Here is a 27,991-nt window from a genome sequence, read left to right as displayed (position 1 = left end):
AGGTCACAGCCCCGTGGGGGTGACCCCAATGCCAGAGCTGTCAGGAAGAGGTCAATTGCCTCTGCTTGCGAGAACACATCTATTTGTGGGGAAAAATTAGTATCTAGTCTCCAGCCACCATCAATCTGCCATCTCTCATTGCTGGTTAATTCACTTAGAGCACTCTGAAAAAAATATATATAAAGAAAAAGACTTTTCCTTGTTAGTCACCTTCCAGTGATGTATAAATGCTCTGACAGATAATTATCAGTGATATTGATTCTAACAACTGCAGAGACTGAACAGGTGAGTGTGAAATAGAAAGTTATTTATAAAGATGTAATTGAAACAAAATCCATTCTGCAGGACTGAGTGTTTAAGTGGGGGGAAAAAAATGCCTTTGCTGTTACTTCTTTGCTGCCTTTGCAGGGACCTAAGAGCTTTGGTGGGGTGAAGCCTCAGATCATGTTTCCAGCAAGTGGCTTTTTCTCCTCCCTAGGCAGGAGGGATGTTGAGTCTGTGCCCTTTCCACCACGGAGTGGTGCAGGAGCACCTGGCCAGGGGCTTCCTGTGCAGCCCTGGGCCACAGCACACATGGGATGCAGCCGAGGGACATGGTCACGCATGGCAAGAAAGCCACCAGAGCAACCCTTTTAGAGGATGGTCTGGCAGTAGAGCCGCGGGTGCTTTCTAAGTAACATCCCATGGGCCTACTCTTGGCTGAAATAAAAAAGCACCACAACAACAGCTGAAAATAGTCATGAAAACAGCCAGAGAAAGAGACCCCTGGCCCAAGGCAGAGCGGCCCGGTGCAACATCCATCAGCCCGAGCTAGCTCCACAGCAGCACATCAATAGCAAGCTGTATTTCAAACACAGAAGTCAAGCTCTTACTGTTGCCATTGTGTCTGGTGTTACTTCTTGCAGTGCTGGGTCATGGTGAAGTGCCACCATCACCCATGAATCTCCTCTGAGCAGCAGCACTGGCACGTCTTGCTGCTCCCCATCTGGAGACCGGGCCCCTCTAAGGGCCCGGGAGTTGTACATCCCACTGCTGCCCCGCTGAAGCCCTCCTGCAGCCCTTGTGGCTCTGCCAGAGGCACGTGGGAGGCTGAGCTGTGGCTGCTGGCCCTGAGCACTGGGCTCGCTCTCTCGCAGCTCCACACAGCCTGCTCAGCCTCTGTTGCTGCTGGTTTTACAGCTTCCACCCTACACATCACAGAGCAGAGAAGGCCTCTTGGTCTGCAATTTGGGGTCCAGCAAGTCAAGGCGTCGAGCACAGCAGGTGGTCCCATCCCCTGCTCGGTGAACGTGGTGAGGACATGTGCAGGGGGCCACATCCCCCGCAGTGCTGGCATAGCTGCCTATGGAGGCTGCAGTTCCTCCGGGGCTGTCAGCTTTTCAGGAGCCTTTAAAATAAAGCAGGAAGGCTTGCGAGCAGATGTGGATCCTGTGTTGCTTCTGCCAATGCTCTGCTCCGCAGACATCAGCTGTGGAGAAATGCTTAAACCCTGCTGCAACACTGTATTCCCAGCGTTTGTACGTAAACACTTTCTAAAAGCATGAGTGGGAGTGTGTAGCTCTTTCAGAGCAGACCGGATGGTTCTCTCGCTTGACATCTCCTCTACTTGAAACAACATCACTTTGTTGAGTTTTGTGGCTTTTTATGTGGAACAACATTAGCTCATCCAAGTCTGTGGTTTATTTGAAAATGAAATTCCGGTAAGCTTTTGTACCATCTGGCTATGTCCAATTGAATCAGGTTTAGCAAAAAGCCACTGCACACGTATGCACAAACACATATACACCAGAAACATCGTGATCATCGTAATCAGTAATCACAGGAAGCTTGACATCGTCAGGGCAAAGGGGGAGAAAAATCAGTGCCTGAATCAACCTCCCAGCCGTACGTTTTCTGTGGGTCTTGGCTTCTTCCAGCAGAGGGCATTTTGCAAGCCTTCCTCCGTGCTCCGTTCCTACCCCCTTTTTTTCTGTGGCAAGACATTTGACGTGAACTTCCAAGTGGATCCAGATGTAAATCAAACACAGCTGGGTGAGCTGCCAGGCAGTGTGCCGCATTGAATTTACATCTGCTGTCAGGTCATCGCGCTGTTTTCAAAGGAGCGACCCTGATTTACGCTGGCTGAAGATCTGACCAGCCACACTGAGGAGTGAGGGAAGCATACAGGAGGGGTTTGGGGCCAAGGTGATGGTGCCTGCTTAATCCTTGCAACAGCTGAGGTGTTTCTCTAGTTGGGACCAGCCCTGGATTCTCGCTCCTATGGCTCAGCAGGCAGCGGAACACATGAAAAATTCTTGACATCTTTCCCATCCATGGTGCTCTGTGTTGTCTCATCCTCCCACACTTGGGCACACAAAGGCCTCTGACTGGCAAATCTGAAGAGAGAAAAATGTGGCCATCACCAAGGTACTCGGAAGACCACCACGTATCTGTCTGTCATCCTAACCCCTGTGAGAGCTTTGCTCAGTTGTCTCTCATGGCTTCCCTGCACTTCCACAGTCAGCTACTCACAGACAGGTAGTGAACATGCAGAATGGTTAGGGAAAAACTATGGTAGGGAACAAGAGGTGCTCTTTAGGACTTGTAGGACAATTTCGTGTAAGAGATGAATGCCAAGTCCCTTGGAACCAGTAGGCAGTAGGCACCACTGACTCCAGCAGGCATGGGGTCCCTACACACATTCATCTCTATAGATGGGGGGGTGGGGGAAAATAATGACTAAATGTATATGTTGGCTTTAAAATAATCTCAAAATATATCAGACATTTGTTTTTAACAACAAGCAGTGGAAAGCTAATGGATGAGCTCTGATGATGAGACAGCACCACTGAAACATTCATGAGCTGTGCATGTCGAGGGCACTGTTCTCTCCAAGGGGACTGTCCCCAGCAACAGCTTCAGTTTTGGATCAAGGTCCGTAATTACATGAGCAGGGCTTTTGATGAAAATTGGCATTGACATCTCCACTCGGGATGCAGTCTTGCTTTTTAAACTTGTATCACATGAATGTAAAACTTGTGCTTGTACACCTGGAAGTGTTTTTCCCTGTGCTGGACATGAAGAGAGACCAGTGACCCCGGGAAGCCTGAGCACTGCAGAGGAAGGTGAGATGCCCCCCCTTATGAGGGGTGCTTTGTCCTAACCAGTAAGTCCCATCTCCACTCCAGGCCACTGACACCACCTTGTCCCCCACCCAGCCTACAGATGCTAATAAAAACAGGTATTTGGCTCATTTGGGGAAAGCCTGATGGGACAAAATCAATCAATCAATCAATCAATCAATGCTGACAGCAAGGGTTTTTAACCAAGGAAGTGTTTTGAAAGGTAGACTCAGTGAAGCATTGCACCGGCTGGTCTGTGGACAGGAAGATGATGCTGTGTGATAATCCTGCTCTAATTCTTTTTTTTACAAGGATTGCTTTTATATATATATATAGTTTTGCCTCCGGCATATGCTGTACTAGCATAGCATCTCTTCGAGCACCATGTTTTCCAGGGTATGTGTGAGTGACAGCACCCAAAAGCAGCAGCTGTTACATAAATAAGGCAGACACTTCCTTGGCGGCCCCACCAGCACTGTGGTGGCAGCAGGAGACATCACTGGCCTCCCCTCACTGCGATGGCCATTGAAGACCGTCACCTCCCCAGGGCAGAGGCTGCTGCGCCCGCGTTGCACTGGGGCATGAGCTTGTGCTGCCATCCTACAACAAAGCCAGTGGGTAAAACAAATAACCGGCTTAAAATATGAATTTGCAGCATGTCACGGTTATTTTGCTTGTGATGTATATAAGTATTAAAGGTCGCTGTTGCTTCAAAATGATGTATGTTGAGTTTTAATGAGCAGCTTAATTGTTTTATTTAGCAGAGGATGGCCAATGAAGTATTACAAAGCCAAGTTTGGCACTTGGTTTCCTTTAATATTAAGACGTAAAAGTCTGATTTGTACTGCCTGTAAATTTGCTGTATCTCAACATGCAAATTCTCTTGAATAATTTAGGCTTTCTATGCGAAAGGCTGCAACATACCCTGAAAAGATTAATATTCAGCAGACGTCCATCATCTAAGTAAACATATTTTTTTTCTAAAACTGTATTGAGTTTTCATAAATTCCCTTAATGGGTCAGAAAGCATCCTGGCTGTTGTTCATGAGATTTGTCTTTTTGCCTTTGTTTATTTATTCATCAAGAAAACTTCTCCTGCATAAGGCTTAGACACGTTTGACCCCTTGAAAGGAAATGAGTGTATGTTCTTCAAACACTTGCTCAGGACTGAAATGAAATTAAGAAGACTGTATTTCAAGCTATCTATCTGGAGAAAAGACTTCACAACATGTGCATCTAATCAGTGTCAGCTTGGCACATAAACAGGAGGATGGCAGGAGAGCCACCTCTGCCACCGATCCTGTTTGAGCCCATCGGAACGGGAGGTGGTCATCCCGTGGGACCTGGGCATCCCTGCATGACTGCAGCTTTGCTCCTGCGCTCCTGTGCTTCGCTCAACAGGAGCTGTGTTACAGGCCATGGTCATTTCAGGCCACACACTGCACATACTGGTAATTTTTCTAAACATTGTGACAGGGCAGTGCCATATTTCCATTTGGACAATGAAATTCACTGAAATGTAAGAAAGAATGAAAATGTGCTGAGCTCTAGGCTTAGCTGTCAGCAAGAGTAATCAGATATACCTACATCAGATATGCCTGTAAGAAAGCTGATATGAGGTGGAGTCAGAAGATGCATGGGATTTATCTGCAAAAAAAAAAAAAAAGCTGAAAGAAAATTAACTAGACTAGATTATAAAATAAGCATCAGCTTTGAAATGGTTGACTCTACCCATAAGCCAAAATTTTCTGGTTGGAAACAATCAGAGCAAAGTAGAAGTAAGGAAAAACAGGCCTCAGCAATTAATTTTGGTAGAAGTCCAAGTACCTCCAGTCTGAAGCAGTCTGGACCATCTAGCTCGACCTCCTGGCAGGTGAAAACCACCTGGGTGTTTTAAACGCAGAGCTCAACTTTCTACCAGTTTGGATGTATTTGACTGTCCAATTTTGGACCACACACATCTCTGGGGTTCATATCAAGCCTGGCAAAGGATGGCTTTTGGAGTATGAAATCACAAAAGTAGATATCAAGTCACAGCAGGAGAGAATTACTCTCTAAAAATAGTTATTCTAAAAGTAAATGAATGTCTAAGATACTGACTATTACAGAGGACAACCACAGAGGCTGGAGGGAATGAGTGATTTCTTAGAAATGACCTAGTCATGTCAGGAAACACCAGGCAAGAGTTTCTGGTATAAAGGATGATGCTCCACACTTCTGGGAGAAGAAGCCAAGTTTCCATAACTGTGGGCTGACACCTGGAGCATCTTCAGCCTTGGCATCCAGAAGTTGCCACCTTGATGGCACCTGCAGATGCAGCATTTGTTTGGACAACCAGAAATGTTCCCATAAAAACAAAAGTCAACCTCCCTGCCTCATCCCACCTTTGGTAATTCCCTTCTTGGGGAGCGGGGCTGGCCTGGCAGGGGCCGAGCTGTGTGTGCATTAGGAAGGACCTTGAACGAGGGGTGGTGGGTGAAAGAGGGAGTCTGCAAAGCCTGAAATAACTGATATGCAGTACTGGGAGAATGCTTACTCTCATTCAGACACAAAGCTGGTTGCAAGAAAAAAGAATGTGGACCAAATTGTTGTTGAGGGTTTCGTTTTCTCTTTCACAGCTAATGAGCATGAACATCGATGTTTCCACAGCTGTGGGCAGGTGGCAAGGTGCAGCATGCTGCTGCCGAAACTCACATTTCCATATGCTCTGTCACAACTGGAAATATTGCCTCCGTGTTGTTTCCAAATAACCAATATTAGAGGGTAATTTGAGCGCCTTATTATCGCTGAAGGAAAGTGCCTACATAAAAAAATCACGCTTCGCAGAAATGCTCCAGCGGAGCCGTGTCGTGCCAGTTGGCACGTTCCCTCCAAGACACAGCGGCACCTCACTCCCACCACCCACACCAGTGCCACCCCGAGCACCCCTGGGGATATGGGTCCTGCTCCCAGCTCTGAGATACGTGGGACTGGGGTGGGCTCGGCTCCCTTGGGTCCACGGGGGCCACTGCTCCCTGGCAGCCCCCTGCGGCTTGGCAGAGATGGGCGAGAGCTGCAGGATGCTGTGGGAAGGTGGTGGCCCAGAGCACATACTCCTCAGGATGTCTTGGCGCCGTTCAAACATGGGATTAAACAACTGTGGGTGTTTTCCCAGCCCCTGTCCCTCTGCTTCACATTCCCGTATAAGACAAACTTGACTGAAGCACTTGAATGTTTACAGGTCCTGAGCATCGCTATTTTTCATGGCTGTGGGGCAACAGGTGAGAAACTCTCCATGAGCCTCCATAAACAGAGATTTAACAAAAGAAGAGTCTCTGGGAGCATTTTGGAAACCAGGGCTTGGTATTTCATTGAAATGCTGTGTCTGGCAGGAAGGATATAAACAGGGCCATAAAAGAGATCCCAGTGTCTAGTCCCTTCATTTAAAACTGCAGTCAGTAAGACTATTTATTGCAATAAATAGTCAAGGAAGTATCTTCAATCAAGTGACAGCGCATTCCCATACTGTAATTAAATTTGAAGCTCAATTACTATTCCATAAGTCAATGGCATAGACAGGATTATTACAGGAAAATCCCCAGGGATTTTCAAGACTGGTGCAGAGAGGTGGAATGGAACATTCACTGCAGGCTTTTATTGCTGTGCTGTAAATCTGAATGCAGCAGGGCTGGGTCCCGGGCTGGCAGCTGCACCCTGTGGGGCAGCCCCACACCACAGTCAGCTGGAGCCAGCCACCCCATGTCATGCGCTGATCACACAGTTACCAAAAATCCTGCCTCAAGATCTGCAAACATCTCAAGAGAAAGGGGCTGGGGCTACTTGGCCCCCAGGAACCACAGGCAAAGGCCCCAGCACCTCCTTTTCTACCAGGAGAACAATTTCTCCAGCTGTATCAGAAGCATGGAGGGCAGTGCTTCAGGGGAGGTAAATTTGCATTTCATGACTACGGAAAAACAGGAAAAATGTGGATGGAGACAAGCATGGTTGAGCTGATGCTGGGAACTTGCATTGCTTTCTATATTGCACCATGCCACCTTGAAACCCCAGTGCCACGTAAGCTCAGGGTTCTTCAGAGCACAACAGAGCTCCTGTTGGGAAGTGGGGACGTCTTTTTTCCCCATCTGACTTTGTTCCTGAAGTTCAAAAGAAAATTATGCCTCTAAGCTGCCAGCAGATATGTCTAAGATTACGAATATATGTTTTGCCAAATAAGCTGGTACTGTTAGAATAAGTTATTACTGCTCACACAAAAAATATCCCTTTCTGGTATAACGCCAACTCTTCAGTCATATGGACACAATTCAGATCCTATAGACATGTGCTTACTGTCTCAAAGTCTTCTTTGAGAAGCAGTTGCTGCAAGGTCCTGGTCCTGCGCTTGCAGTGGGTTTGGTCGTAGGGCTGGGGATCACCTCCAGGCACGAGTGGCGAGCCCAGGCTCTGTTGTCTCCCCCGCACTTGACCTGCCACCAAGAAAAGTGCCAATTAGTGCCAGCTGTTCTGGACTGCTTGTGGCAGGGCTGGGATGGGGCCTGAATCCGCCCCCCCCTTCCTCGTTTTCTATCTGCAGCATCTGATGACCTGAGTCTACCCATCGATGTCCAGGGCATCCGGGGGGTAGCAAAATCTGAACTCTGGCTTGGAAATGAGCTGAATTCATACAAACTCAATGCACCTCTGGCAAGAAGCAGTCTGTGCATGGGAACAATTAGGATACATGCAAATTTTATTTTTTTTTTCAGATGACATCCTTTATTTCTGCCATCTGCCTAAAGAGCAGATAATTTGGATCCTAATGAAAGAAACCAATGAGATTTCTCAAATATATATATATATATATATATCCTTATTCAGACAGCTTGATGTTCAGTGCCCTGTTTTATTTCATATGTTTGAAATATAATAGATTATTATTAAGAAAGAGTCATGCAGTAATAGCTCCCCATACTGTGAGGGAGCCGAGGAGCCAGAGCAGCCTGGCTTGGGTAATCTGCAGCCCTCCTGGCCCTCCACAGTCACTGGTCCCATGGCAGGACCAGGCAAGCAAGCTACTCTCTGAAAATCAAGAGGCATCAATCATCTAAAAGTAAATTCTTCTGGTTTGCAGATGGTTGCCAGGGTGCCACCAGGGTAAGCTGAGATGTCAGCTGAATAGCAACGGTGGACTTCCCAGCATAGTTTAGCTCTCTTAGTTGTCATTTCCAAGTGATGCAAAAAGCAAACCCCTTGCTGGGGTTTGAGCCATCCCATACGACTGGCCTATGCCCATGCCCTCAGCGTTGGCAAGGGGTGTGCAGGTGTGTTTGAGCCTGGCCAAGGAGGCTCATTCTCTGGCGAGATGTCACCCTCAGCCTGAGGAGCACCAGGCTGTGCTTCAGGACCAGGACACCACAGGCTCCCTGCACTGCCCTGCCCTGCTGGAGCTGTGCGGGAATATTTTGGTGTGGGGAGGGAATTGATGATTTTTTTCTAAAGCCGTTGCTTCACTAAGCAAATCGGCTTCCCCAACCCATGAATAATCCCCAGGCGCCAGTTTGCTCTTCCAGAGTCACCACCGTCACATGGCAAGCACCTTGGCCAATCGTTTAGCCACAGCGTATTTGCAATTTATAGCTTACTTCCTCAGAGCCCTGCTAAGTCATTAAGCAGCCTTGCGGGTTGAGACAAGGTTCAGGAGCCAGAGCAATCAGGAACAAGCCACCTGCTCCTGCATGGCTGGCTTGCACCGATGGGTTGTCCTCCCCTGCGCCATGGCTGGCTGGCTGAGAGACCAGCCAAGGGGAGCTAGCTCTGGCCAAGAGCAAGGCCCAAGCTGCGGCCGAGCCTGAGGCCCTGTGCGAGGCAGGGCCCGGGCGTCCCAGGGCTGGGGCCCTGTGAAGTCAGAGCCGCAGGGTGCTCCCTCCATGGGGGTGCCAGCCCCCAAAACTCTTTGAAGGCCAGGGAAAGGCTTGCAGAGGTTTCAGTGAGCTTCAGATGGGGACTCGCTCGCTTCCCTCCAGCGTCTGTCTGGCTTTTGAATAGTTTGTATAATAAGTTATAAATGACAATTAAAACATAAAATGAAGAGGGGACCAGATGGCTCCAGGCAACATTTAAAAATACCAAGACTATTTCTAAACACAGATCACCAGATCCAAAACAGCCCTGGGCAGACTTATCTGAAGGTTATTTGCTGGCCTGGCTGAAAGGACATGTGTGGTCTCAGTCAGTTCTCAGAAGATGCTGTTAAAATAGCATTCGCCAGCAAATTTAGGAGCGAGGCCCAAGACTTAGGCTATCCTGAGGACACAGCCTGTTGGCTCCTCTCTTTTAAGGCGGCTGCAGCGGGGGTTTGCTGAGCAGTGGCAAAGGCAGTTTTGGTGGATGGCCCCATGGCACCATGAGGAAGATGAAGAGCTGTGCTGGAGGTTGGGCTGTGCAGCGTCCTGTCTTCCCAGACATCTTCTGCTAAGGATGTGGTTGCTCACAACATGGGTGTTATTGCCATGAATGCCTACCACCAGCAGAGAAAGCATTTTGTCCCCTTCCTTGCCATCTTCACTGACATAACTTCTGTCTCCAAAATATTTGGCCAGACTGGAAAAATTGCAGAAAACCCATATGAAAATCAGTCACATGAGTGGGGAAACCACGACTGAGAACCTCAGGTAGAGGGAAGGACGTTTGACTGGTTTACCCTCTACTGGAGAGACAGGAAACAACAGGGCTCATGGGAACCAGCTTTGTTTGTCCTGGATGCAGCAGCCGGGCCAAAGTCTGAGCCAGGCGAGCACCAGGCAGCAGATAGACCCCGTGTCTTAGTCACATGAAGGCTTCCCAGCAGGTTAGCTGCCTTTTCCAGCGCTATGCCCCAGACCACAGAGAAACAGCCGGACCGAACTCTAGGGCCTGTGCTACACAAGGCATGTGAGTAGATGCTCACAATGGCCACTTTGAGCTTTCTGATTAATGGTTCAATTTTTCCATGTTAAAAAAAAAAAAAAAAAAAAAGCTTGATTATCTTTTTTTTTTTCCTTTTTTTTTTTTTTCCTGATCTTGTACATGCCTCCACCTCACTCTTTCAGCTGAGCCCGGAAGCAGAAGTATCACGTTACTATGAGAGAAGCGAGTTTTGTGGTATTTCCATCCCATCCAGAGCCAGGAAACACAGACAATTTTGCAAGACAGCTTGTACTCAGTAAATTTCCAGCTCAGTTTATATTTCTGTGTTTATTTAGATCTGTGCTAACCATGTAAAAGAGCACTCATCCCAAGTGAGGTGCTGTGGACAAACTTTTAAAAATACAGATTTTGTAGACCAAGGACCCTGAGCAACAGCTTTTTCACTGGACTGGTAGCTTCTGGCTAAGTCCTGTCTTCTGAAAAGACAACCAAGATTGACAAAGACATGGCCAGTCAACCTCTGGTAACAACTCTTCATGATAACTTGAGAATAACCTTCTTGTAAACCCCACCAGTACAACCACCATTCCTGACGACATTTCCCTGTACACTTGAGACCTTCCCTTGAACTTTACTTCCTCCCCTTTCTTGTTCTGCATGTTAAATTATGTCTGTAGCACAGCATATTTACAACTCCTGCAGTCTTTGGCTAGGTGCATGATGCCCCCACAAGCATCTCCCCATCTCCCAGCTGAGCAACCGGGGGCTCAGGCAGATGTTACACTTCACGAGAAGAGCAGGATGGCTGCAGGGACCGCACTCTCCTCTCCTGACTCCTTCTCCTTTAGTAGCAAAGTTCTGCCACAGGCAGAAAAATCTGCATTTCCCATGGGACAGCAGTGCTCGCAACACCAGCTGCTCTGCTTGTTTAGGTCTGCAGCCAAACCACCCTTGTTTCTGCGTGCCAGTGTTCCCAAATACCCTCAAATGGAGTTGCGTGTGTGCAAACCACACACGATCACACACATACACCCTCCCTCTTAAAACAGAAAGATGAAGGCTTGGGGGGGTTTTTGGAGACACCAAGAATTCTGTTGTCTTTATCAAATTAGGGTAAACACTTCAAGGCCAGAAAAAGCCACTGTTACAGCTCCCTGGTGGGCTACAAATGGGCCTGAGCCACCCTCAAAAACCAGCAGAAGCTGACCTGAAAAAATACAAACTCTCAGCCAAATGCCATAGTCCAAGAGCAACCGAAGACTGAAAATGTTGTTTTTGAATCTGTTTCAAAGTCACCCTGTGCTTGGCTGAACACAGCTACAGTCTCTGCTACAGCTCCCAAGCTAGCAGAGCTCTTAGATGTCTAGCGCCGTAACACTGGAACAGCAGGGAAGGGAGAGTGGTGAATACACCCTTACAGCTGTGGGAAGAGAACAAATGCTCCTAGGAGAGGATTGAGAAATGCGGGTTGACATATCACAGTTGAAGGTCATTGCACAAAATTATGACGAAGTGCCAGAGTCCATGGTTTACGTGGCAACTTGGTGCTATTAGGAACACAGCACACTGCAAAATTTGGGGGCCAGGAGGGAGTATTGTATAAAGGGATATGGAGCCTTCATGCTGTAACAAAATCCCCAAACCACTATTCCCATCTGGATGAACTCACAGGCTTTTGAATGGCGGGGGCGGGATGGAAGGCAGGACCCATGTAAAGCAACGCCTCGGCTGGCCCCAGAGCCTGGCGTCCGCAACTGCTCCCCACCACCATGCATGGCAGCAGCCCTGCTGTGACGGTGCCCTTGTCCCTTGGCCACCCCAAAACACTGCCAGAATGGGGCTCAGCCAGACTTGAGCAACATCTCTGAGCTGGCTTCCACGGGTGGCGTGCTGCTTTTCTCCAGTGGGTTTTGTTAAGATTTGGAGCAGAAGCCGTTCATCACTTCGTATCACTTTGCCATCTCCACAGTTTAAGAGGCTTTAGACAGCCTAAAGCTGCATGAGTTGGTTGAAGCTTGTGCAATAATTTGCCTCGAGAAGGACTGTTAAACAAACCCTGCTTGTACCAAGGTAGATAATGCACTAGTTGACAACACGCTCTGCGATGTTTACATGGAGTTTTTAGAGTCATAAGGACAAGACACTGCCAGGTCATCTGTGCTCCTATGGGCTGAGTCTGTTGGTTTGGCTTCCCAGCCCTCCTGGGGCATTCTGGATGTGCCCAGGTCTCACCCTCGCCAGAGCAGCAGAGGTGGAGACATGGAGTGAGATGGCAAAAGGTGGGGGACATAGGGTAAGAAATCTGCTGTGCAAAAATAAAAATAGGTAACTGTTGGCTGTTTGCAGCAACAGAAACACTTTAAAATAGTCAAGTTATAAAGGCTATTTGTCTTGTGCCTCGCGACTTCCTGCTTCACACTAAAAAAGTACAGCATATAAATAGACCAGGCAAGTGTGAACTGATGATAGCAATACACACCACATTTAAAATTCCTGGAGCTTGAATTCCTTTTTCGTTGTTTCATGTCTCTTTGGGATGATTTTGTGCAAATAGGGAATGTTCAGTCCAAGCGCCTACAAACAGGAGCCACACTGCCAGTTGTTTCTGTGGGCATCCCGGGACAGCAGAAAGGTTAGCAGACTGGAAACTCAGTTTTCTCAGCTTAAAAATAAACTTGGCCACCATCCCCAGAAAACAAGCACGCTCATTCCAAAGCAAACATCCTCGCTTGCAGTTGCTTTTGTCACAACAGCAGTGACTGTGGAAACTAATGAGCCTAATTTGCTCTCAGGGCACACCGGTGTGAGTCCACTGAAGTCTGCATGGCTGATGCTGAGGGAGACGCTTGCTCCCTGGAATGCCTTTTGAATGAGAAAGGTATTGAAAACAGAAGCCCCAGTTCTAAGTTTCACGTGTGAAACAGCCACCATTTGGGCTGCGGAGCTTAATTCTGGTTTGGGGGCTTTTCTTTTAATATGTCCACAATCTTAGGTTGAAAGCTTACTGTATGAAAACACATTTTTTCTTAGGACATACATTTTGCATATGATCTAAAAAAAACTAGTAGCAAACAAGCTTCTTTCTATTTAACTTTACAGTCATACCTTAGAATGTAATAGAAAGTCTGTTCCACTCAAAAACTTGGAAGGTTGGTATCATGAGTGCACAGAAATAACAGTATGCTCCATCTAATAAGATTTTTCTTATTAACTAATTAACAGCCTTTTTTTTCTCACCAAGACCTCATTCTTTTCCTCATAAATACCGACTTTCTGTAATAAACACAGTTGGAAAAAAAAAAAAGAAAGAAAAAGAAGAAGCTTGTACGTTGTTTATGTTCTCCTGTCCCAGGTTTGTAGGGTACTTCTTTTTTTCACAAGACCACAGATTTCCTCAGCCGGAGTCGTCTGGGTGCAAAGAGACAATGGCCTCTGGTTCTTTGTCTTCCTCAATCCTTTCACCTAGAAGAGAGGGGAAACCTCCTGGTCTCTCTCTCAATATGCTACTTGAAACAGTTACACTGAAAACATGAAATAAAAAAGTCAGAAAAAAAAGTCACACACACAACCCCCCACCCCTCCAACCCCCCACCCCAGCAGGAGAAGTCACAGAGAGCCTTTAAGCCTTTAACCTGTGCACTCCCATTATCTGGGGGGCTGGATTTCCAAAATCAAAGTCTTGAACTGGCATGGGGAGTGTGTGATGGCAGTGACAGGCTCCGCAGCACCACCAGTAACTCTGCCTTGAAAGGATGTTGACTGCTGGAAGCACAGATTAGCTGCACAAGCATGCACGTGAGCATGCACATGAACACGCGCATCACATGCTGCTTGCGAGCCCTGGCGGGGCTGCCCAGCTGCCCTCATGAGGCACACGAGGACACGGAGTCACTCAAGCCCTGCTGACTGCCGTATGCGATGCTCAGGATGCTCAAAGCCCCGCAGTGACTCACCAACTCCTCAGGCCAGACCCAAGCAGGCAGCAAGAGGTTCCCTGCAGGCTGAGGGCTGAGCAAACATGCAACAGGATACCCTGGGGGCATTGGGCACCATCAGTGATGCTTGCAGCTATCACTTGTAGCTGTGGCTGCCACCTCACTGACAGCAAGCAGTGAACAAAAAGCACTCAAGCAAATTATATGCCTGTCACCACGCCTCCAGCAATCCAATCCCTTCTCCTGAAGGGAACGATCTGTGCCTGATGCAAAGTAAATCCTCACTTTCATTGCTGGACTTGGCCTCTCTCCATTCAGGGCTGTGCTGATGGCACCTGATCTGTTGCGTAGAAGAAACTGAAGCATACCCCTGGAACATTTACTGCAACAGCCTGGTCTCTGACGTGGGACAAATGCCCCGTGTTTCCCAGAAGCCTTCAATTCGGCAACGTGTATTTCCCCACACCGTAGCACCAAGAATAAGCGAGACAAACACATATATTAAATGACATACTTTATTAAAAGGTACATTCAGCAGCAATGGACACATTTACTTAAGTAGATTTTAACTGTCAAGGAGCTTATAATTATAAATCCCTCTAAGGCATTAAAAGCTCTTAGATGTTTTAACTTTGCAATCATTTCATATAAATAGGCTATGCAAATGATGATGCTTGCCTAAGAAAAAGATACCCCAGCTGCACTAAACAGAGATATACATATAAATATATGTATAAAACAATGATTTTTTTTCCTTGTTATAAACTCATTGATGGGTATATTTCACAATCTTTAAGGCTTGGGCTCTGGCCCCTGCAACTATTATTCAAGTAAGAAGCCTCCTGTTGAAGTTAACCACGTGGATGGGTACAGATTACTCGCATGGATGAGAGCTGCAGGACAGGGCCTAAGCTGTGGCAGAATCAGCAAAAATGTCAGAATGCTCAGTGACATGTATTTACAGTCTGTGCAAGTAGCATCACCTACTTGCATCGATTACAGGGGGCTCTCTCTGAAGCTATAAACAGCAGAAAGGCAACATGGCAAAGGCTAATCGGCACCTATTAGCTCTTAGTTTTTGATGGTTTTGCTCTCCCTTCTCAAGAGCAAAATTTGGGTTCTTGAGGGGGATGTCAGTCAGGTCACCGGACAGAGCACCAGCAGCATGCAACTGCACCAGCTCAGGGCACAAATGCGTTGAGTCTCGAGGGTTCTGCCTCAAGTAGCAGAAACTTCCCGTGATGCACAGTGGTTCAGCTGCTTTTCCAAGTGTAAACAACAAAAGTGCCAACCACTTCCAGTTGTAGCGATCCCCCAATAAATAGTGAATAATTCATCCTAGTTCTGATAAACTGTGCTCTATACCTTTAATGGCCATACATATGCGTGAGGAAGTGGAAATTGCTATTGAAACAGAAGCTGTGACTAGATCTGATGAGCTGCATAAACTCATTTGAATTAATACAGCTGCAGGGGCTGAGTCTCTACAAACTTACCACTGACTTTATATTTGCGTGCAACTCCTTTGGCTTCATGCTTTACAATAGGTCTAGTCAGAGAGGCAAATCTGGCCTTATTTTCCATGGGTTGGTTACTGCACGGCATGCAGCTCATGCAAACTCCCAGAATAAATTCACTGTACGTCTCTCAGAGCCAGACGATAATTGCTACATGAAGCCTGTCCTCACAGACAAGCATTACTAAGGGGGGTTTCACCAGCACAGCTATGCTGGAGCAGTAGCATCAAGGCCTCATAACAGTAAGCATGAAGGCACACTCTGAGATTTATTCCTAAAAGATCTCAGTCATTCACCGAAGACAAATGCTCTTCTGTATTCCGCTTTGAGCTCTCCTCTTGCCTAGCAGCTTACCTACCATCAGCTCTTTGATACAGCATCTGATACAGCATCTGCTCTGCTCTCCTGCCATCAGCCAGCACTCTGCAGCACCGACCAGCCCCGGGGCTGCCCACGCTGCCTTCAAGCACTCTTCCTGCCCACGAAACAACCGGGGTCTGGACGCACCAAGGCTGCGAGCCCAACACTACCAGAGGAGCTGTAGATGACTTTAGCTCCCCACCCTTGTGCCCCACTGCTAGCTTTCATCGGCCTTGTGCTGGTTCTGATGACCACCACGTGCTCCTTGCCTTAGCATGTGAAGGCAGAGCCCTGGCTGGATCAAGGTTTCCAGAAGAGTTTAATACGGGAAAAATACACCCCGCACCTGGGAAAGGCCATCACTTCTCACAGCCGGGATGCTCTAGGGACTAAACGACCTTACAGTCAACAGATATAGAGTTTCTTTTCAGAAAATACACAGATTTCTGCTTTTCACACAGTATTTTTGAAGGACCCAACAGAAGCCAAATGGAAATGCTCCAATGGTAAGCAGTCAGACCCTAAAGTACATTATTTTTATCTCATCCACCTCACTGACACACACACAAAAAAGGAGATGGCTTCCAAGAACAGGCTTGAATTTGGGATGAAAGGAGGGAAATGCTCCTCCCTTCTCTTTATTCTAGGTCTGCTGGTTTGAATTGTGTCTTAATAACAAGACAGCATTTTTTCTGGGAGATACTAGAAATACTGGAGCCAACAGTATTTTCACCCTTTATCAAAATGGCTTTTGTAACAAAATGAATAAGTTACAGGGGGAACTTCTTGTAAAAATAATTTGATTTAGAAAGTGACTCCACTTTAACTGGGACATTTTCAGATGCACTAAGGGCAATTAGGTATCCAAAATCTAAGCAAATGAAAGTGAACTGGGACCACAACTTCCATTTGTGCCCTGAGAATCTTCCCCTAAATGCCTCTTGGGCTCTGTGGATAACTTGTAACTCCCCTTTTCAAATCATCCCAGGAAGTACAGAATACACCAAAAACCTGCACAGATGATTTGGCTGCTGCCTTTCTTAGAGTCTAGAGCTGGAAGAGAGCTCCTCTGGCATGTCTCCGTCCCCCATCACCCAGGCTGATCTTGCAACCCCTGAAAACGAGGAAGAGCAGGCAGAGGAAGGTTAAGCCCATGATCTTCAGCTCTGAAGAAAGCTGGCAGAATATGGTGCTTATTTACTAAAGTCAACTCTCGCTGACAGTGTGTTTATGGAAGGTAATGACACCATTACGGCTCCATACAGAAAGGCACTTCTAAGCTTTTTACAAAATAAAGAATATCTATAAAAAAATTCATACATGCTTCAAACTACAGAAATATATATATATATTTTCCTGAATCCTCCACTGGAACTTGAATTTTAAAAACAGTTTAACTCCTCAGTATGTGAAATCTCACGGCCACATTAATCGAGAACATCTGAATCCAGGAGAAAGAAATCACTTCCAGTTATGTTGTCAGTGTTATGTGCATAACATTCCCACAGCTGTAGATCCATTGTGCTCCATGTTATAAATAAGAAATTGCATGGTGACAGCTAAAATTCAAAAGCATTAATGATGTTTCTCTTTGCAACTCTTTTTCTTTTTTTTTTTTTTCCTTTTTTTTTCCAGTCTTTTGAGGTTTCTCCCCTTTCCCTCCTAGTAGAAGTTACTTGAAGCAACATTATTGCTTACCCAACTGACATATTTATGGTAATTAAAAAATAGTAGATGCCAAGCAAATATGACTAACGTTGCTATTTGGCAAATAAGACAAGGAACAACTTCTATTGATTCTGAACCAGGCTGTTGTATTTGCGCTAATAAATATTTCTCCCTCTTCTGCTTGTCTTGGTTATTCCGGCACTTTGAGGAGAAAGCTGAAGGCAGCTCGAGGGACGTGGCCAAGCGCTGCCCTGACTTCCATCGCAGGCAGCAGCCACCACCTAAGCCATTGAGTTGCAGAGCACAAACCCAGCTGAGTCAGGCCCCTTGAATGAATACAAACGAGCTCCCTTGTATCTCTTGCATTCTAGGTTGTGGTCCCTTTCAACCATGAAAAACAGCTACAAATTGTTCCCAGAGCTAAACCACTTAACATCTTGGCACTTGGTTGTTTTTAACTTTGTAACAATAGGCACTGTTCACTCCTCTCAATCTCAGCTTTTTATTCTATAATAAAGCAGGAATACTGATGAAAGGCTAGTCACGGCTTCTCCCCATGGTATCAGGGTGGTGGCATGTGATGATTCACATGGGGTGTGTTTGATCCAAGAAAGCCCAGCCTCTGCTTATTCTTCCTTTGTTCTGTCATCTAAGGTGGAAAGGCAGAGAGAGAGATGAGTTGAGATTTTTTTTCTTCTAACTTTTTACTATTATTTAGCAGTCACAGAACAAGGTACATATAAGCAAAACAACAGGGAGTGGAATTCTATTCTTCAGCATTAAAAATTAGAAGAGATGCCTTTGAAGTGGGAGATCTGTTTCCTGCAAAGGATGGACATTTCGTTCTCATTTGTACACTGTTCTTTTCCAGTGGCAGGTTTTACAGTGCATCCCTTGTGCTGCTATCGTGTTGTGTAGCCCTGCAGAGTGTCAGCATTTGCACTTGGTGCTATACAATGACAGAATTAAAAGATGGTCCCAACCCCAAAGAGTTTAAATTTAAGCCAGGAGAAAGCAGGTTCAGGCAGAGGGGGATGAAAAAGCCACCCAGGACAGTAGGATAAGCACAATAAGCAATGGTCGCAGTTCATCCAGACTAAATCTTTGTCAAGTTTCTCACAGGGAGAAAGCGTTTTAGGGAGGGATCTGAAGGGGGATGATTAGGTAACTCGATGCCACTGGAAGTGCTTTCCATAAAGAAAGCATGAAGATGCTCTTCTGAAACTGTAATGAACAAACCAGAGGTGACTGGCATCTTAGGTAAAATGGGAACTGGCCTTTTGACCCTGCAGTGAGAGAAAGGTGGGTGAGGCAGAGGCAGGGCTGTGAGAAAGGCTAGTACCGCTGTATGCTAGGGGAGGGGAGACAAGTGACAGGCACAAAGGGCAACACAAGCGAAGCGACCGGCTCAACAAATTGTTCTACAACAGCGTAGCTGATATTTAGCAGGGGGAAACCCCCATGTCAGACTCAGAAAGCTTCTACAGACTCCGATCAGTAGGCAGCTCTTTCTGATGCTACTCCTGTTTTACTGCCAGGTTTGCAGTACCTGCACATGCAAAGCCCACCACTGCTTCTGCAGCTTCCCTCTGTCCTCACACACCCATGGTAAAGATTTCATAACTCATTTCCCTTACCTGTTCTCTGCTGTTGCTAATGGAGTACAATTTCAGCCCAAATCCCTATCAGTGTGTCTACTCAGAAAGCTTACTGGAAGATAAAACCTTTCTAGGACAAAAGTCTCTTTTGTAACACTGTCCTGACTGCGACCCGAGGGAAGCCAGCGCACTCAGCCACACGCGCTCAGGTTGCTGCCCAGGGCAGGGCACTCACCTGTTCCTTGAGCTCAGCAAGCTGACTGGAAAGCTGTTTTACGAGGCTCATGGTTGACTCCAGCCTCTCTTGCAGGTTCCTGATTTCATTTTGTTCACTGTCACCTTCATTGCTAACCAGAGACATGGCTCTCATCCGAGGGAACCAGTCCAAATTCTTCTCCTACATGGGGATGAGAGAAACAGCAACGTTAGTGAGGGTTTATGCAATACTACTGTTGAATGAGACCAGAAAATGAAAACTCAGTGGGACTTCTACTCAGCAGACAACACACAACAAAGTGAGCTTAACAACCACTTTATTGGGTAGGTATTTCACACAGCCCTTTCTATTCTTCCCTCTGTCTACAAAGAAGGCACCAAGAGCAAAATCTTGGTTCTCCACTGGTGCACCTGGACTGCGGTGTGGGCTGGCACATCCACCTCCCATCTGCAGCTCTAGCATGCACAAATGCATGGGGAGACTTCTCTGGTACCTCCTCTGTGCTCCCTGTGCCTTGCTTTGAAGTGCATGCGGGATGCATTTCCCCAGCGCCTCTTCAGCCTGGCTGGCCTCCATCTGTGTCAGCTGTCCCTGCAGCAGTGCCAGCGAGCCAACATCAGGGAAACGAGACAAGCTGCAGTCCTCTCCAGGCTGGCCTGGAGCATGCCTACTGCAAGAGCAGAGAGACCTTGGGTTGAGTTCAGCTGCCCACAGGGGCAGATTCGGGGTCCTGTGAATGGCTTGGGCTTCAGTGTGCCACTAAGACTGTACGTCTCAAGCAAACACAAGCACAGCCCCACAGCCAAGGGCTAACCTGCTAAGGACCAAGCACCACATGGATGTCCATGGACTCAAGCTACAAATCTAATCGTAACAAAAATGTAAGTTGGAATGGTGTCTATCAGCATGAGTCTGAATCCTCACAGACACACATATTTGTGTGTAGCATGTAACAGATGGAGACTGGAGGGTGCAAGCCTGGGAGGGGTGGCAACCGAGCAGCAAGCAGCCTGATTCACCTTAACGCATGAGACAAGGGAAATAGGTCCCCTATCTACTGATGCATTACATCAGCGCACCTCTGCCCTCCACCTTGGGGGGAGTGGGAGGATGTGGTTAGATCATATGCATGATGTTTTGCAACAAGCCCCCACAGACACGTGCACTTGAAAACTTTAAGAGAAATAGCATGAGCTGGAGCATGGTTCTTCCCATCCCCTGCATGATGGATGGCTCCCCACAAGTAGCACCATTTCCCCCCATTTCTACCCCCTCCCATGGGCAGATTCACAGGGATCCAAACATTTATGAGCCCAGGGAAGTGCCAAGTGAATACAGTTTTACTGTGCTTCCAGAGAGAGAGGGCTGCTTTTGACTATGCCATGCTCTGCCTCGACACCAGACCCTGCCCTCTGACAGAACATGGTTTAGAAACACCCAGACTAACTCAGAAAGCTGCAGTGAGGATGGAAGCACTTACAGTGCTTATATTTTTCCATTATTTGGGTTAGCCCGACCCCCTCTGTTACACTGGATAAGCCTAAATGCAAAGCCATATGAGTTCTGGATTTTTTTCTTCCTTTTAACTCAACACTTCTAATGAGTTTTTGTCTGGCTGCGCAACCTCTGGTCCTGTCACTATGATAACAAGATGTCCAGGGAACAGGACGGTGTGCCCCTTCATTGCATTTTGCAGCCCACGGCTCAGTCAGCCGTGTGCACTGGTGGAATGAGGCCTTTCCTCACTGCCCACTTCTTTGAGCCTCGTGATCTCATTATGACAATTTGCTGTGGTTACGCATGATGCCATTTTCAATGGGTCATAACTCATTCAAATCAAAACCTGTTTTCACCAGCTCTGCTGGTGGAGATCACGTGCCTCCTCCCTGCTGGATATCCCCGTCGGACACATGGAGCAGTAGGCTCTGATTTCTGCTGCAATCCTGTATGCTTACAAGACCAGCATTCATTTTCCACAAGCATGCTCTGATATTTATTTTAAATTTACTTTGGCTAGGATCTAGCATAGCATTCATCACGTGCCTAGCATTAAGTGCAGGTGTAGTCATCTATACCAAGCTTAGTTTGTGCACAGCACTTTGCTGGATCAATGCCTTTTTTTTTTTTTTTTTTTTTTGCAAAACATTTTCCAGCAAATTTGTCTGCCACTACAGTCACAGAAAGTGAATTCAAAGGAGTTACAGTGAACAGAGCTGCAGTTGTGTCTGAATATTTCCTGGAAAGCTCTGATATTTGCCCCCATCACAGCTTCTCTTGCTTGAAGCACCTGAAGGTACCAACCTCAAGGACACATTGCTACAGGAGCAAGCTGAGAGGCTGAAGTCCTTTTTGGCAAGGCTCACCACAATGCCAAAGTTTCTAAAGCCAAGCTGCAGAGGGAGAGAAATTTGAGACACCATCACTGCGGTTCTCATGTTTGCTGAGTACTGCTGCCAGGACTGTGATATGCACTTGCTAGTTTTGTTTCCCATTCACCACTCCCTTGCTTCTCCAGGGTGCAAGGCAGAGACTACCGACTGCCTTGGAAGGGCTTTTGCAGACTGACCCTCCACCACGCCGCAGCATCCAGAGGCACACCGCACAAACCCGTGTGGATGCCAGACATTCCAGCTCAGTCGTCTTGCCTCCCAAGGCTCCCAAGTATCACCTGCTTCCCTCCTCCTCTACATAACTTTATACTGTATGGCGAGAGGGGTGACCAGGAACAGGTGAAGACAGGGACAGGGCAGGCAGCAACTCACCCACTGCCACACAGCGCTGCGGTGCTGATGGTAGCTGGCTGGGCCAACTCTGAACCCTGTGCCAGCCCACCTTGGCCATCAGGAGCCCCAGAGCCCTGGGAGCTCAGTGACAGACGCCGCTCACCCCCATGTGTCCAGATCTGCCTTGCCAGCAATGCTGGGGTAATCAGTCCCAAGACAGAAATCTGGCTGTGGTTTAGTTACACACCAAGAAGATCTGGACATTATTTTGACAGATTGTGGAGGATCAAGCAAGGGCTTGAGCCAAGTTCTAAGGGAAGCTGATGGGTCTGCATGGACTGGAGATCTCATAAAAAGAAGTTACTGACTTTTATAGCCGAGTGAAACAGCTGATCACAGGTCTCTCACTTGGTAGTCCCAAGTGCCGTGGAAGAGCTTTGCTTCATGATTCTCGTCTGCATACACTTCCAAAGAAATCCAGTCCAGCTGTGTATTTTTGTCATGAAAAATATCAGACAACCTGTCTTTAAGTTAAAAATACTTATCTGGCCTTCGTCAACAATCCCATTATAATGAGCACACAAGTTACACTCCCTCACTGAATGGCATGCTTTTGCTTGTCAATATTATCATGTTTTTTTCATTGGACTGTGAACTGCGAAACTCTAGTATTATTAAAGGGCAGCATGAAAATTAGCTTCAGCGCATGGCCCTATTTGCTGAGCCTGAACCACAAACAAACAGCAATTGCCTCTGGGGACAAAACCTTTCAATCACAAACCTGCGACGCTCTACAACGCAAATTGGAAAAGGTTCCCCTGCAGAAAATTTTAGTGAATTGGAAGTGTTCACGGGGGGACAGGCACTCTGTGACTGCTTGGCTACAGGAAAGCTATTTTTACTCCAAGGTAATTGCTTGCCAATTAACTTGAGGTAGTTAACATGTTTGTACAACACCAAACATTTTTTCTGGGACTTAAATATTTATGGGCTCAGTCCAGGGTTGACCTTGACCAACTAACACATGTTAAAGCTGGAACATGCCTTGTCTGCGCTGCAGGTGTGCTCCTGCTGCCCTCTAACTTGCTGCCACCTACCTTCTTGACTGGTGTGGGGACAGGACTTCGAAGTGTGTGAGCTGCCATGCCTTAGCCATTATCCTTAGAAATCCACCCATTTTGTCCAAGGTAGAATTCACGCAGACATTTTGAGCCAACAACCTGCGCAAGCAAGGCAGGCTGCTGGTAGGGAGCAGGACAGACCTCTGCAAACAGCTGTCACAGGACTCAGTCTATAAGCAGCATCCAGGCTAGTGCTAGGTGGCATAACTCAAGCAGAAATGAACTCACAGAGGGTGAGCTATGCGGATGGAGCACTCCAAAATGAATTGTTACAAAGTACTGAAACCTTCTTTCTAAGCAGCTGGGGCTGAATGCAGTATGTTTTTACTGTTATTTCATTCTCGCACAAGATTGCCGCTCTCCTTAGCCCAACTGCAGCAGCCCACCTACGGACCACAGCATCTTCCCGCTACACCCTCCCTCCTCGAGCATGATGTGTGCCTTGCAGAATTCATATTTAAGTATATGTCTGTGTCCAGGGCAAAGAGTCAGCCAGACAGGAAGGCTGCAGGGACAGAAAGGAGCCGCAGCCTCCCCTCTGTCAGTTCAGCTGGAAGGAAAAAAAAAAAAAAGGGAAGGTGGGGCTAGCCAAAAGGCTGCAGGCCAAGGAGACTGCACACGAGCAGAGCAGACATTTCATGTGGTGATCCAGCACACCCGCTCCCTCCTTCCTCCCCAGCAGCAAATTCCCCTGGGAGGACTCCATTAGGAGAGAGGGCTCACCCGGGGCAAGCAACTCTCTGCAAGGTACCCTGCGTGCACATAGCCTCAAGGTGCCCACTGCAAGGGCACACACCTGAGGAATCACAGGGCTTAGAGGGTTTGCTACTCACATTTGCCTAGAAACCTCACAAACCCTTTTTTTCAGAGAGGAACAATCAGACTAAAAATCTGTTTGCCTCCTGGAGTTTTCTAAGAGACTTTCTCCTGAGCATGGATGAAGAAAAGAGGGAAGAAATTTGTTCTGAGTTTCTATACTTTGTAAAAAGTCTTTCTTGAGCCATCCCTCTCCTGGTGGCACAGCCAACTGGCTTCAATTGAACTCTCATGCTGAGCTGAAACCATGCCTCCAGAGTAATTGGCAGGGGACGTTTCTTTAGGAGGTGTTGGTTTCACAGGCTAGCAGAGAGATGGATCAGCTACAACCAGCAGGAGAGACTGTGCTGAATCTTTTAAAAAATAGATTACTAGATAACAATGAGAGAAAATAGGTCAAAGAGTAGGACAAGGGGGATGAAGTAGAGGAGTGAAGGCTGCTTAATGCATTTTTTCTGCCTGTGCCTTCGCCATAGGCTCAGAGTGCCATGCCACCACCAGCTGCACAAGGCTTTCATTTCCCTAGAAGGCACTGCCTAGTGCAGTGACTCTTAGCCCTTTCTACCCCATGACCCTGTACTGCAACATGAAAACAAGCAGATTCAGGACTTCCCTCCTATCTACACAAAAAGAACAGGAGTTGTGACTACTCAATGACTCCTCCTGGGCTGTGACCTCCCCAGCTGCCCTCGCCTTCCTCAGCCCACCACTTCCTCGTCTTGCAGAAGCCATTCACTCCTTCGTGACTCAGTGAGGCCAGTAAATGGCCATCAAGATTAGTTACCTCACAGCAAGGCTCCAGAAACGAGCACCCTTAAAGCACTCAGATCATCCCAGCTAGAGGCTGCCGAGGACCACGAAGGATGAGCGTGGAAATTGCTACAAGGCTCAGTGTGCCGCACTGGGCTGCAAATGGAGCTCTGCCCCACGATGCGCATTTGCTGGCGTGTGCTGTGTGGATGAGAACTGTGGTGGCAGCCTGCCAAAAGCCTCCTATGGCTTTAGAGAGATGACCAGCGTGTGCTGGGTTGGTGAGACCCTGCTTCTGGGGCATTCAAGGGAGCCACTGCTCGTGGCTTCCACATCCCACGAGTGGCCTTGCTGGGAAACACTGCACAGCTCAACCTCTTGTGACCCAGCTGTGCCCTCAGACCTGTGTCTCCGCATGAATAGAAACAAACTTCAGACACTGCTGCTCTTAGGCAGGCTGTTCATGTCCTTTCAGGTACAAGAACTAGCAGGGCCATTCACTCCCCTTTTCCAAGCCAGCACCTTGAAAAAATACTTTAGCTGCAGGTACATAGAGGTCTGTTTACTGAAAAACGATTCTGTGTCTGAAGCATAAATAAGCCAACCATTTCTTTCCTAGATTAGTTGCCCATATAAGCAGAGTGTGATCAGTCCAAGCTATCTTTTGAAAGCTGTTATTTTTCTGCCTAGGGATGGAAAACTGCCTGGTCCTAAAACTCTAGCTATGTAGCTCCTATAGTCACCTTAAAAAGGGATTTTAAAGATTTAAACTATCTTGTGCTTTAGATGACACAGGGCAATAAGCACTTTGTGATTTAATCACAGACAATAATAATTTGGTTCAGTGCATGATTCAGCTAATCCACAATTTGATAAACGTTCACCCTAAACTACAAACCCAAATAGCTTTCTGCAAATCCTGTTTGACACTTTAATGTTAAGAATGTATTTGATAAGCAATCTGTGCGGTACAAAAATATAGGGAGGGAAATCAGGAATTGTTATGCAGCTAAATACAACCACAACAGTAATTCAAGGAAAATAAAAATAAACCTTGGCAATTACAGATAAATCTTTACGCAACAAGAAAACTATTATGTCTGGCTGAGTCTATACTATATTGATACATCCTACAACTTCCACAGTGCATGGAAAAATATAGAAATCTGTTTCCCACTAAAAGAAGGTTGGAACTGTAATACAGACCCACAGTCTGCTTTAGCAGTGTCATTGATGCATTTACTTTCATTTTAACTTGGCTGAATGTTTTTGAGGGCTGCAACAGAACCTATCAACTGAATTCTGCATAACTGTGAGTTCTGCAGGACTGATATCTGGGCCAGTCAACTTATGAATGTCTCGTGGAGTTTCAGTATCAGTGTTCTGGTTTGTGATATCCCCCCCAAATATGGTGAGGAATGATAATAAACCTCAAATCTCTGATGGTGTATGTGGCAATTTTGATACTCAGCTTGAAACACTGTACAGGATCCTGCTTTTCCAAGAAAGAGCCCCCAAAGATCTTGCTCATCAAGCAGACATGAGACACTGGCATTTACCTCCAAGAGATGAAAACAATCACAAAAGTATTTTCTGAATGTGACCTAGCACTGCTGCTGTGGGCAAAACCATACGTAAGCGATAAGAATGTGAGTCAGTGGCGTGCCCTTACACTGAAAAAGGCCAACTACATCCTGGGCCGCCCCAGCCAGGATGCAGCCAGCACGTCAAGGGAAGTGATCCTCCACATCCAGCTGGCACTTGTAGGACTGCATTTGCTGTACCGCGTCCACTTTGGGGCTTCCCAGTACCAAAAAAGACATTGACAAACTGGAGCAAGGGCTTATGAGAGCAAGCTGAGGGAGCTGGGTCTGTTCAGCCTGGAGAAGGCCAAGGGGCAAGTATTGCAGCTACCTTGGGGCAGAAGATGGAGCCAGGCTCCCCTCAAGGTGCACAGTGCAAGGATACAGTGGAAGCTGGAACATGGGAAATTCCAACTAAATTGAAGAACAAGGTTTTTTTAGTGGGAGGATGGGCACGTACTGGAACAGATGCCCAGAGAGGTGGTGAGATGCCCATTCTTGCAGATACAATGCAAATGGACGAGACCCTGAGAAACCTGCTTCATCTCAATCTGCTTTGAGCTGGGGTGGAACTGGGGGGATCTCTGGCGATCCCTCTTAACCTGAATTGTTCTATAGCCCTATGCTAGGAGCACCCTGTGGAACACACTGTGACTCCCTTCCTCTCCTCTCTGACTTCAGCTGTCATGCTCTGCTGTTGGGTTTGCACCTGTCTGCTCTCCTTGGCAGCAATGGCAAAACAGCCCTCTGCCACCGCAAGGGGATAGTGAGGAAAGTCAGTGCTCTGCACCGGCTGAGAAAGGAGAACCCTTACTCTTTGCACTGTTTCCTGTCCTAGAAACAAAGCCCCTGAATGAATTCTGGACCTGCAAAATAGGGAAATAATAGGCCAGGACAGCAGGAGCTGCACAGAGACATTTTCTGTTGCATTGTTCTTCCTTCAATTCTGAGCAACCTCAGCCTAGAGGGTGGGAAGCACAAACTGACCTAAGTAGCTTTGGCACCAGTGCACGAGGATCATACCATCCAACTCCCCTCCAGGTGGAGACCCAGGGGACCTGCAGGTGCACGGGGACTGCAGCTGGCAGTGGGCTCATGGCACAACCTCTGTGTGCTCAGGGGGCCTGAGCTTTCATCCCACCCCAGCACTAGTGGGCTCCTCCTCTGCTTGAAGCCACATTGGCTTCCCGTGTCTTTGCCCGTAGCATGTGTTCATTTCTCAACTGTTGCTTTGTTCTGCTGTTTCCATCACTCTGCCACCTTATCTCTATCGTAACTGAGAATTGATATTCTCCTCTGCACATCTTCAAAAATCCCAACACTACCATCTCAGGCTAGGTTTTGGTGCTTAATATGTGTGCCCTTAAAATAGATATAATTATAGATTTGTGCAAGATATGACTTTATTTTTCCACATTCCTATGTTTTTATGTTGTTAGTGGTTACAGGGCATGCTTTAGGAAAAACACTTCAGATTATTCATTTAAAATAATTAAATTATTTCTGATATAATCCCTGGATCTTGTGCATAAAGAAACAACATCTGGTACAGAGATTAGAAAATAAATGTTCTTGGCTTTTTTTTTTTCTTTTGTTAAACAGATGTTGTTGATACAAAACACAGAACTGTAAATCATAGCCTGCATGTGGACACAGACTGTCACTACTGAGCAGAAATTTACTGTGGCTAGATAGAGATTTGAAACAGCAATGAATCACT

The 27,991-nt window shown here is 46.9% G+C and overlaps 1 protein-coding gene across 6 annotated transcripts in view; it reads right to left on the bottom strand.

Moving 5' to 3' along the window:
* Window positions 1–14,415: 14,415 nt before the first annotated feature.
* Window positions 14,416–27,991, bottom strand: part of ITPR2 (inositol 1,4,5-trisphosphate receptor type 2) — a 276,712-nt gene continuing 263,136 nt past the window's right edge. For all 6 annotated transcript variants that reach the window (XM_067000431.1, XM_067000435.1, XM_067000444.1 and 3 more), the window contains 2 exons: window positions 19,297–19,458; window positions 14,416–18,112 (listed from right to left, as the gene is read on the bottom strand). In XM_067000431.1, the coding sequence (XP_066856532.1) occupies window positions 18,026–18,112; window positions 19,297–19,458 (249 nt within the window). In that variant the 3' untranslated portion in view covers window positions 14,416–18,025. The remainder of the gene's footprint in view (window positions 18,113–19,296; window positions 19,459–27,991) is intronic.

This window comes from Anser cygnoides, chromosome 1 (genome assembly GCF_040182565.1).
Source record: "Anser cygnoides isolate HZ-2024a breed goose chromosome 1, Taihu_goose_T2T_genome, whole genome shotgun sequence".
NCBI classification, from domain to species: Eukaryota; Metazoa; Chordata; class Aves; order Anseriformes; family Anatidae; genus Anser; species Anser cygnoides.
The sequence above is the reverse complement of the archived record's forward strand: the minus strand, read 5'-3'. Positions and strand labels throughout refer to the sequence as shown.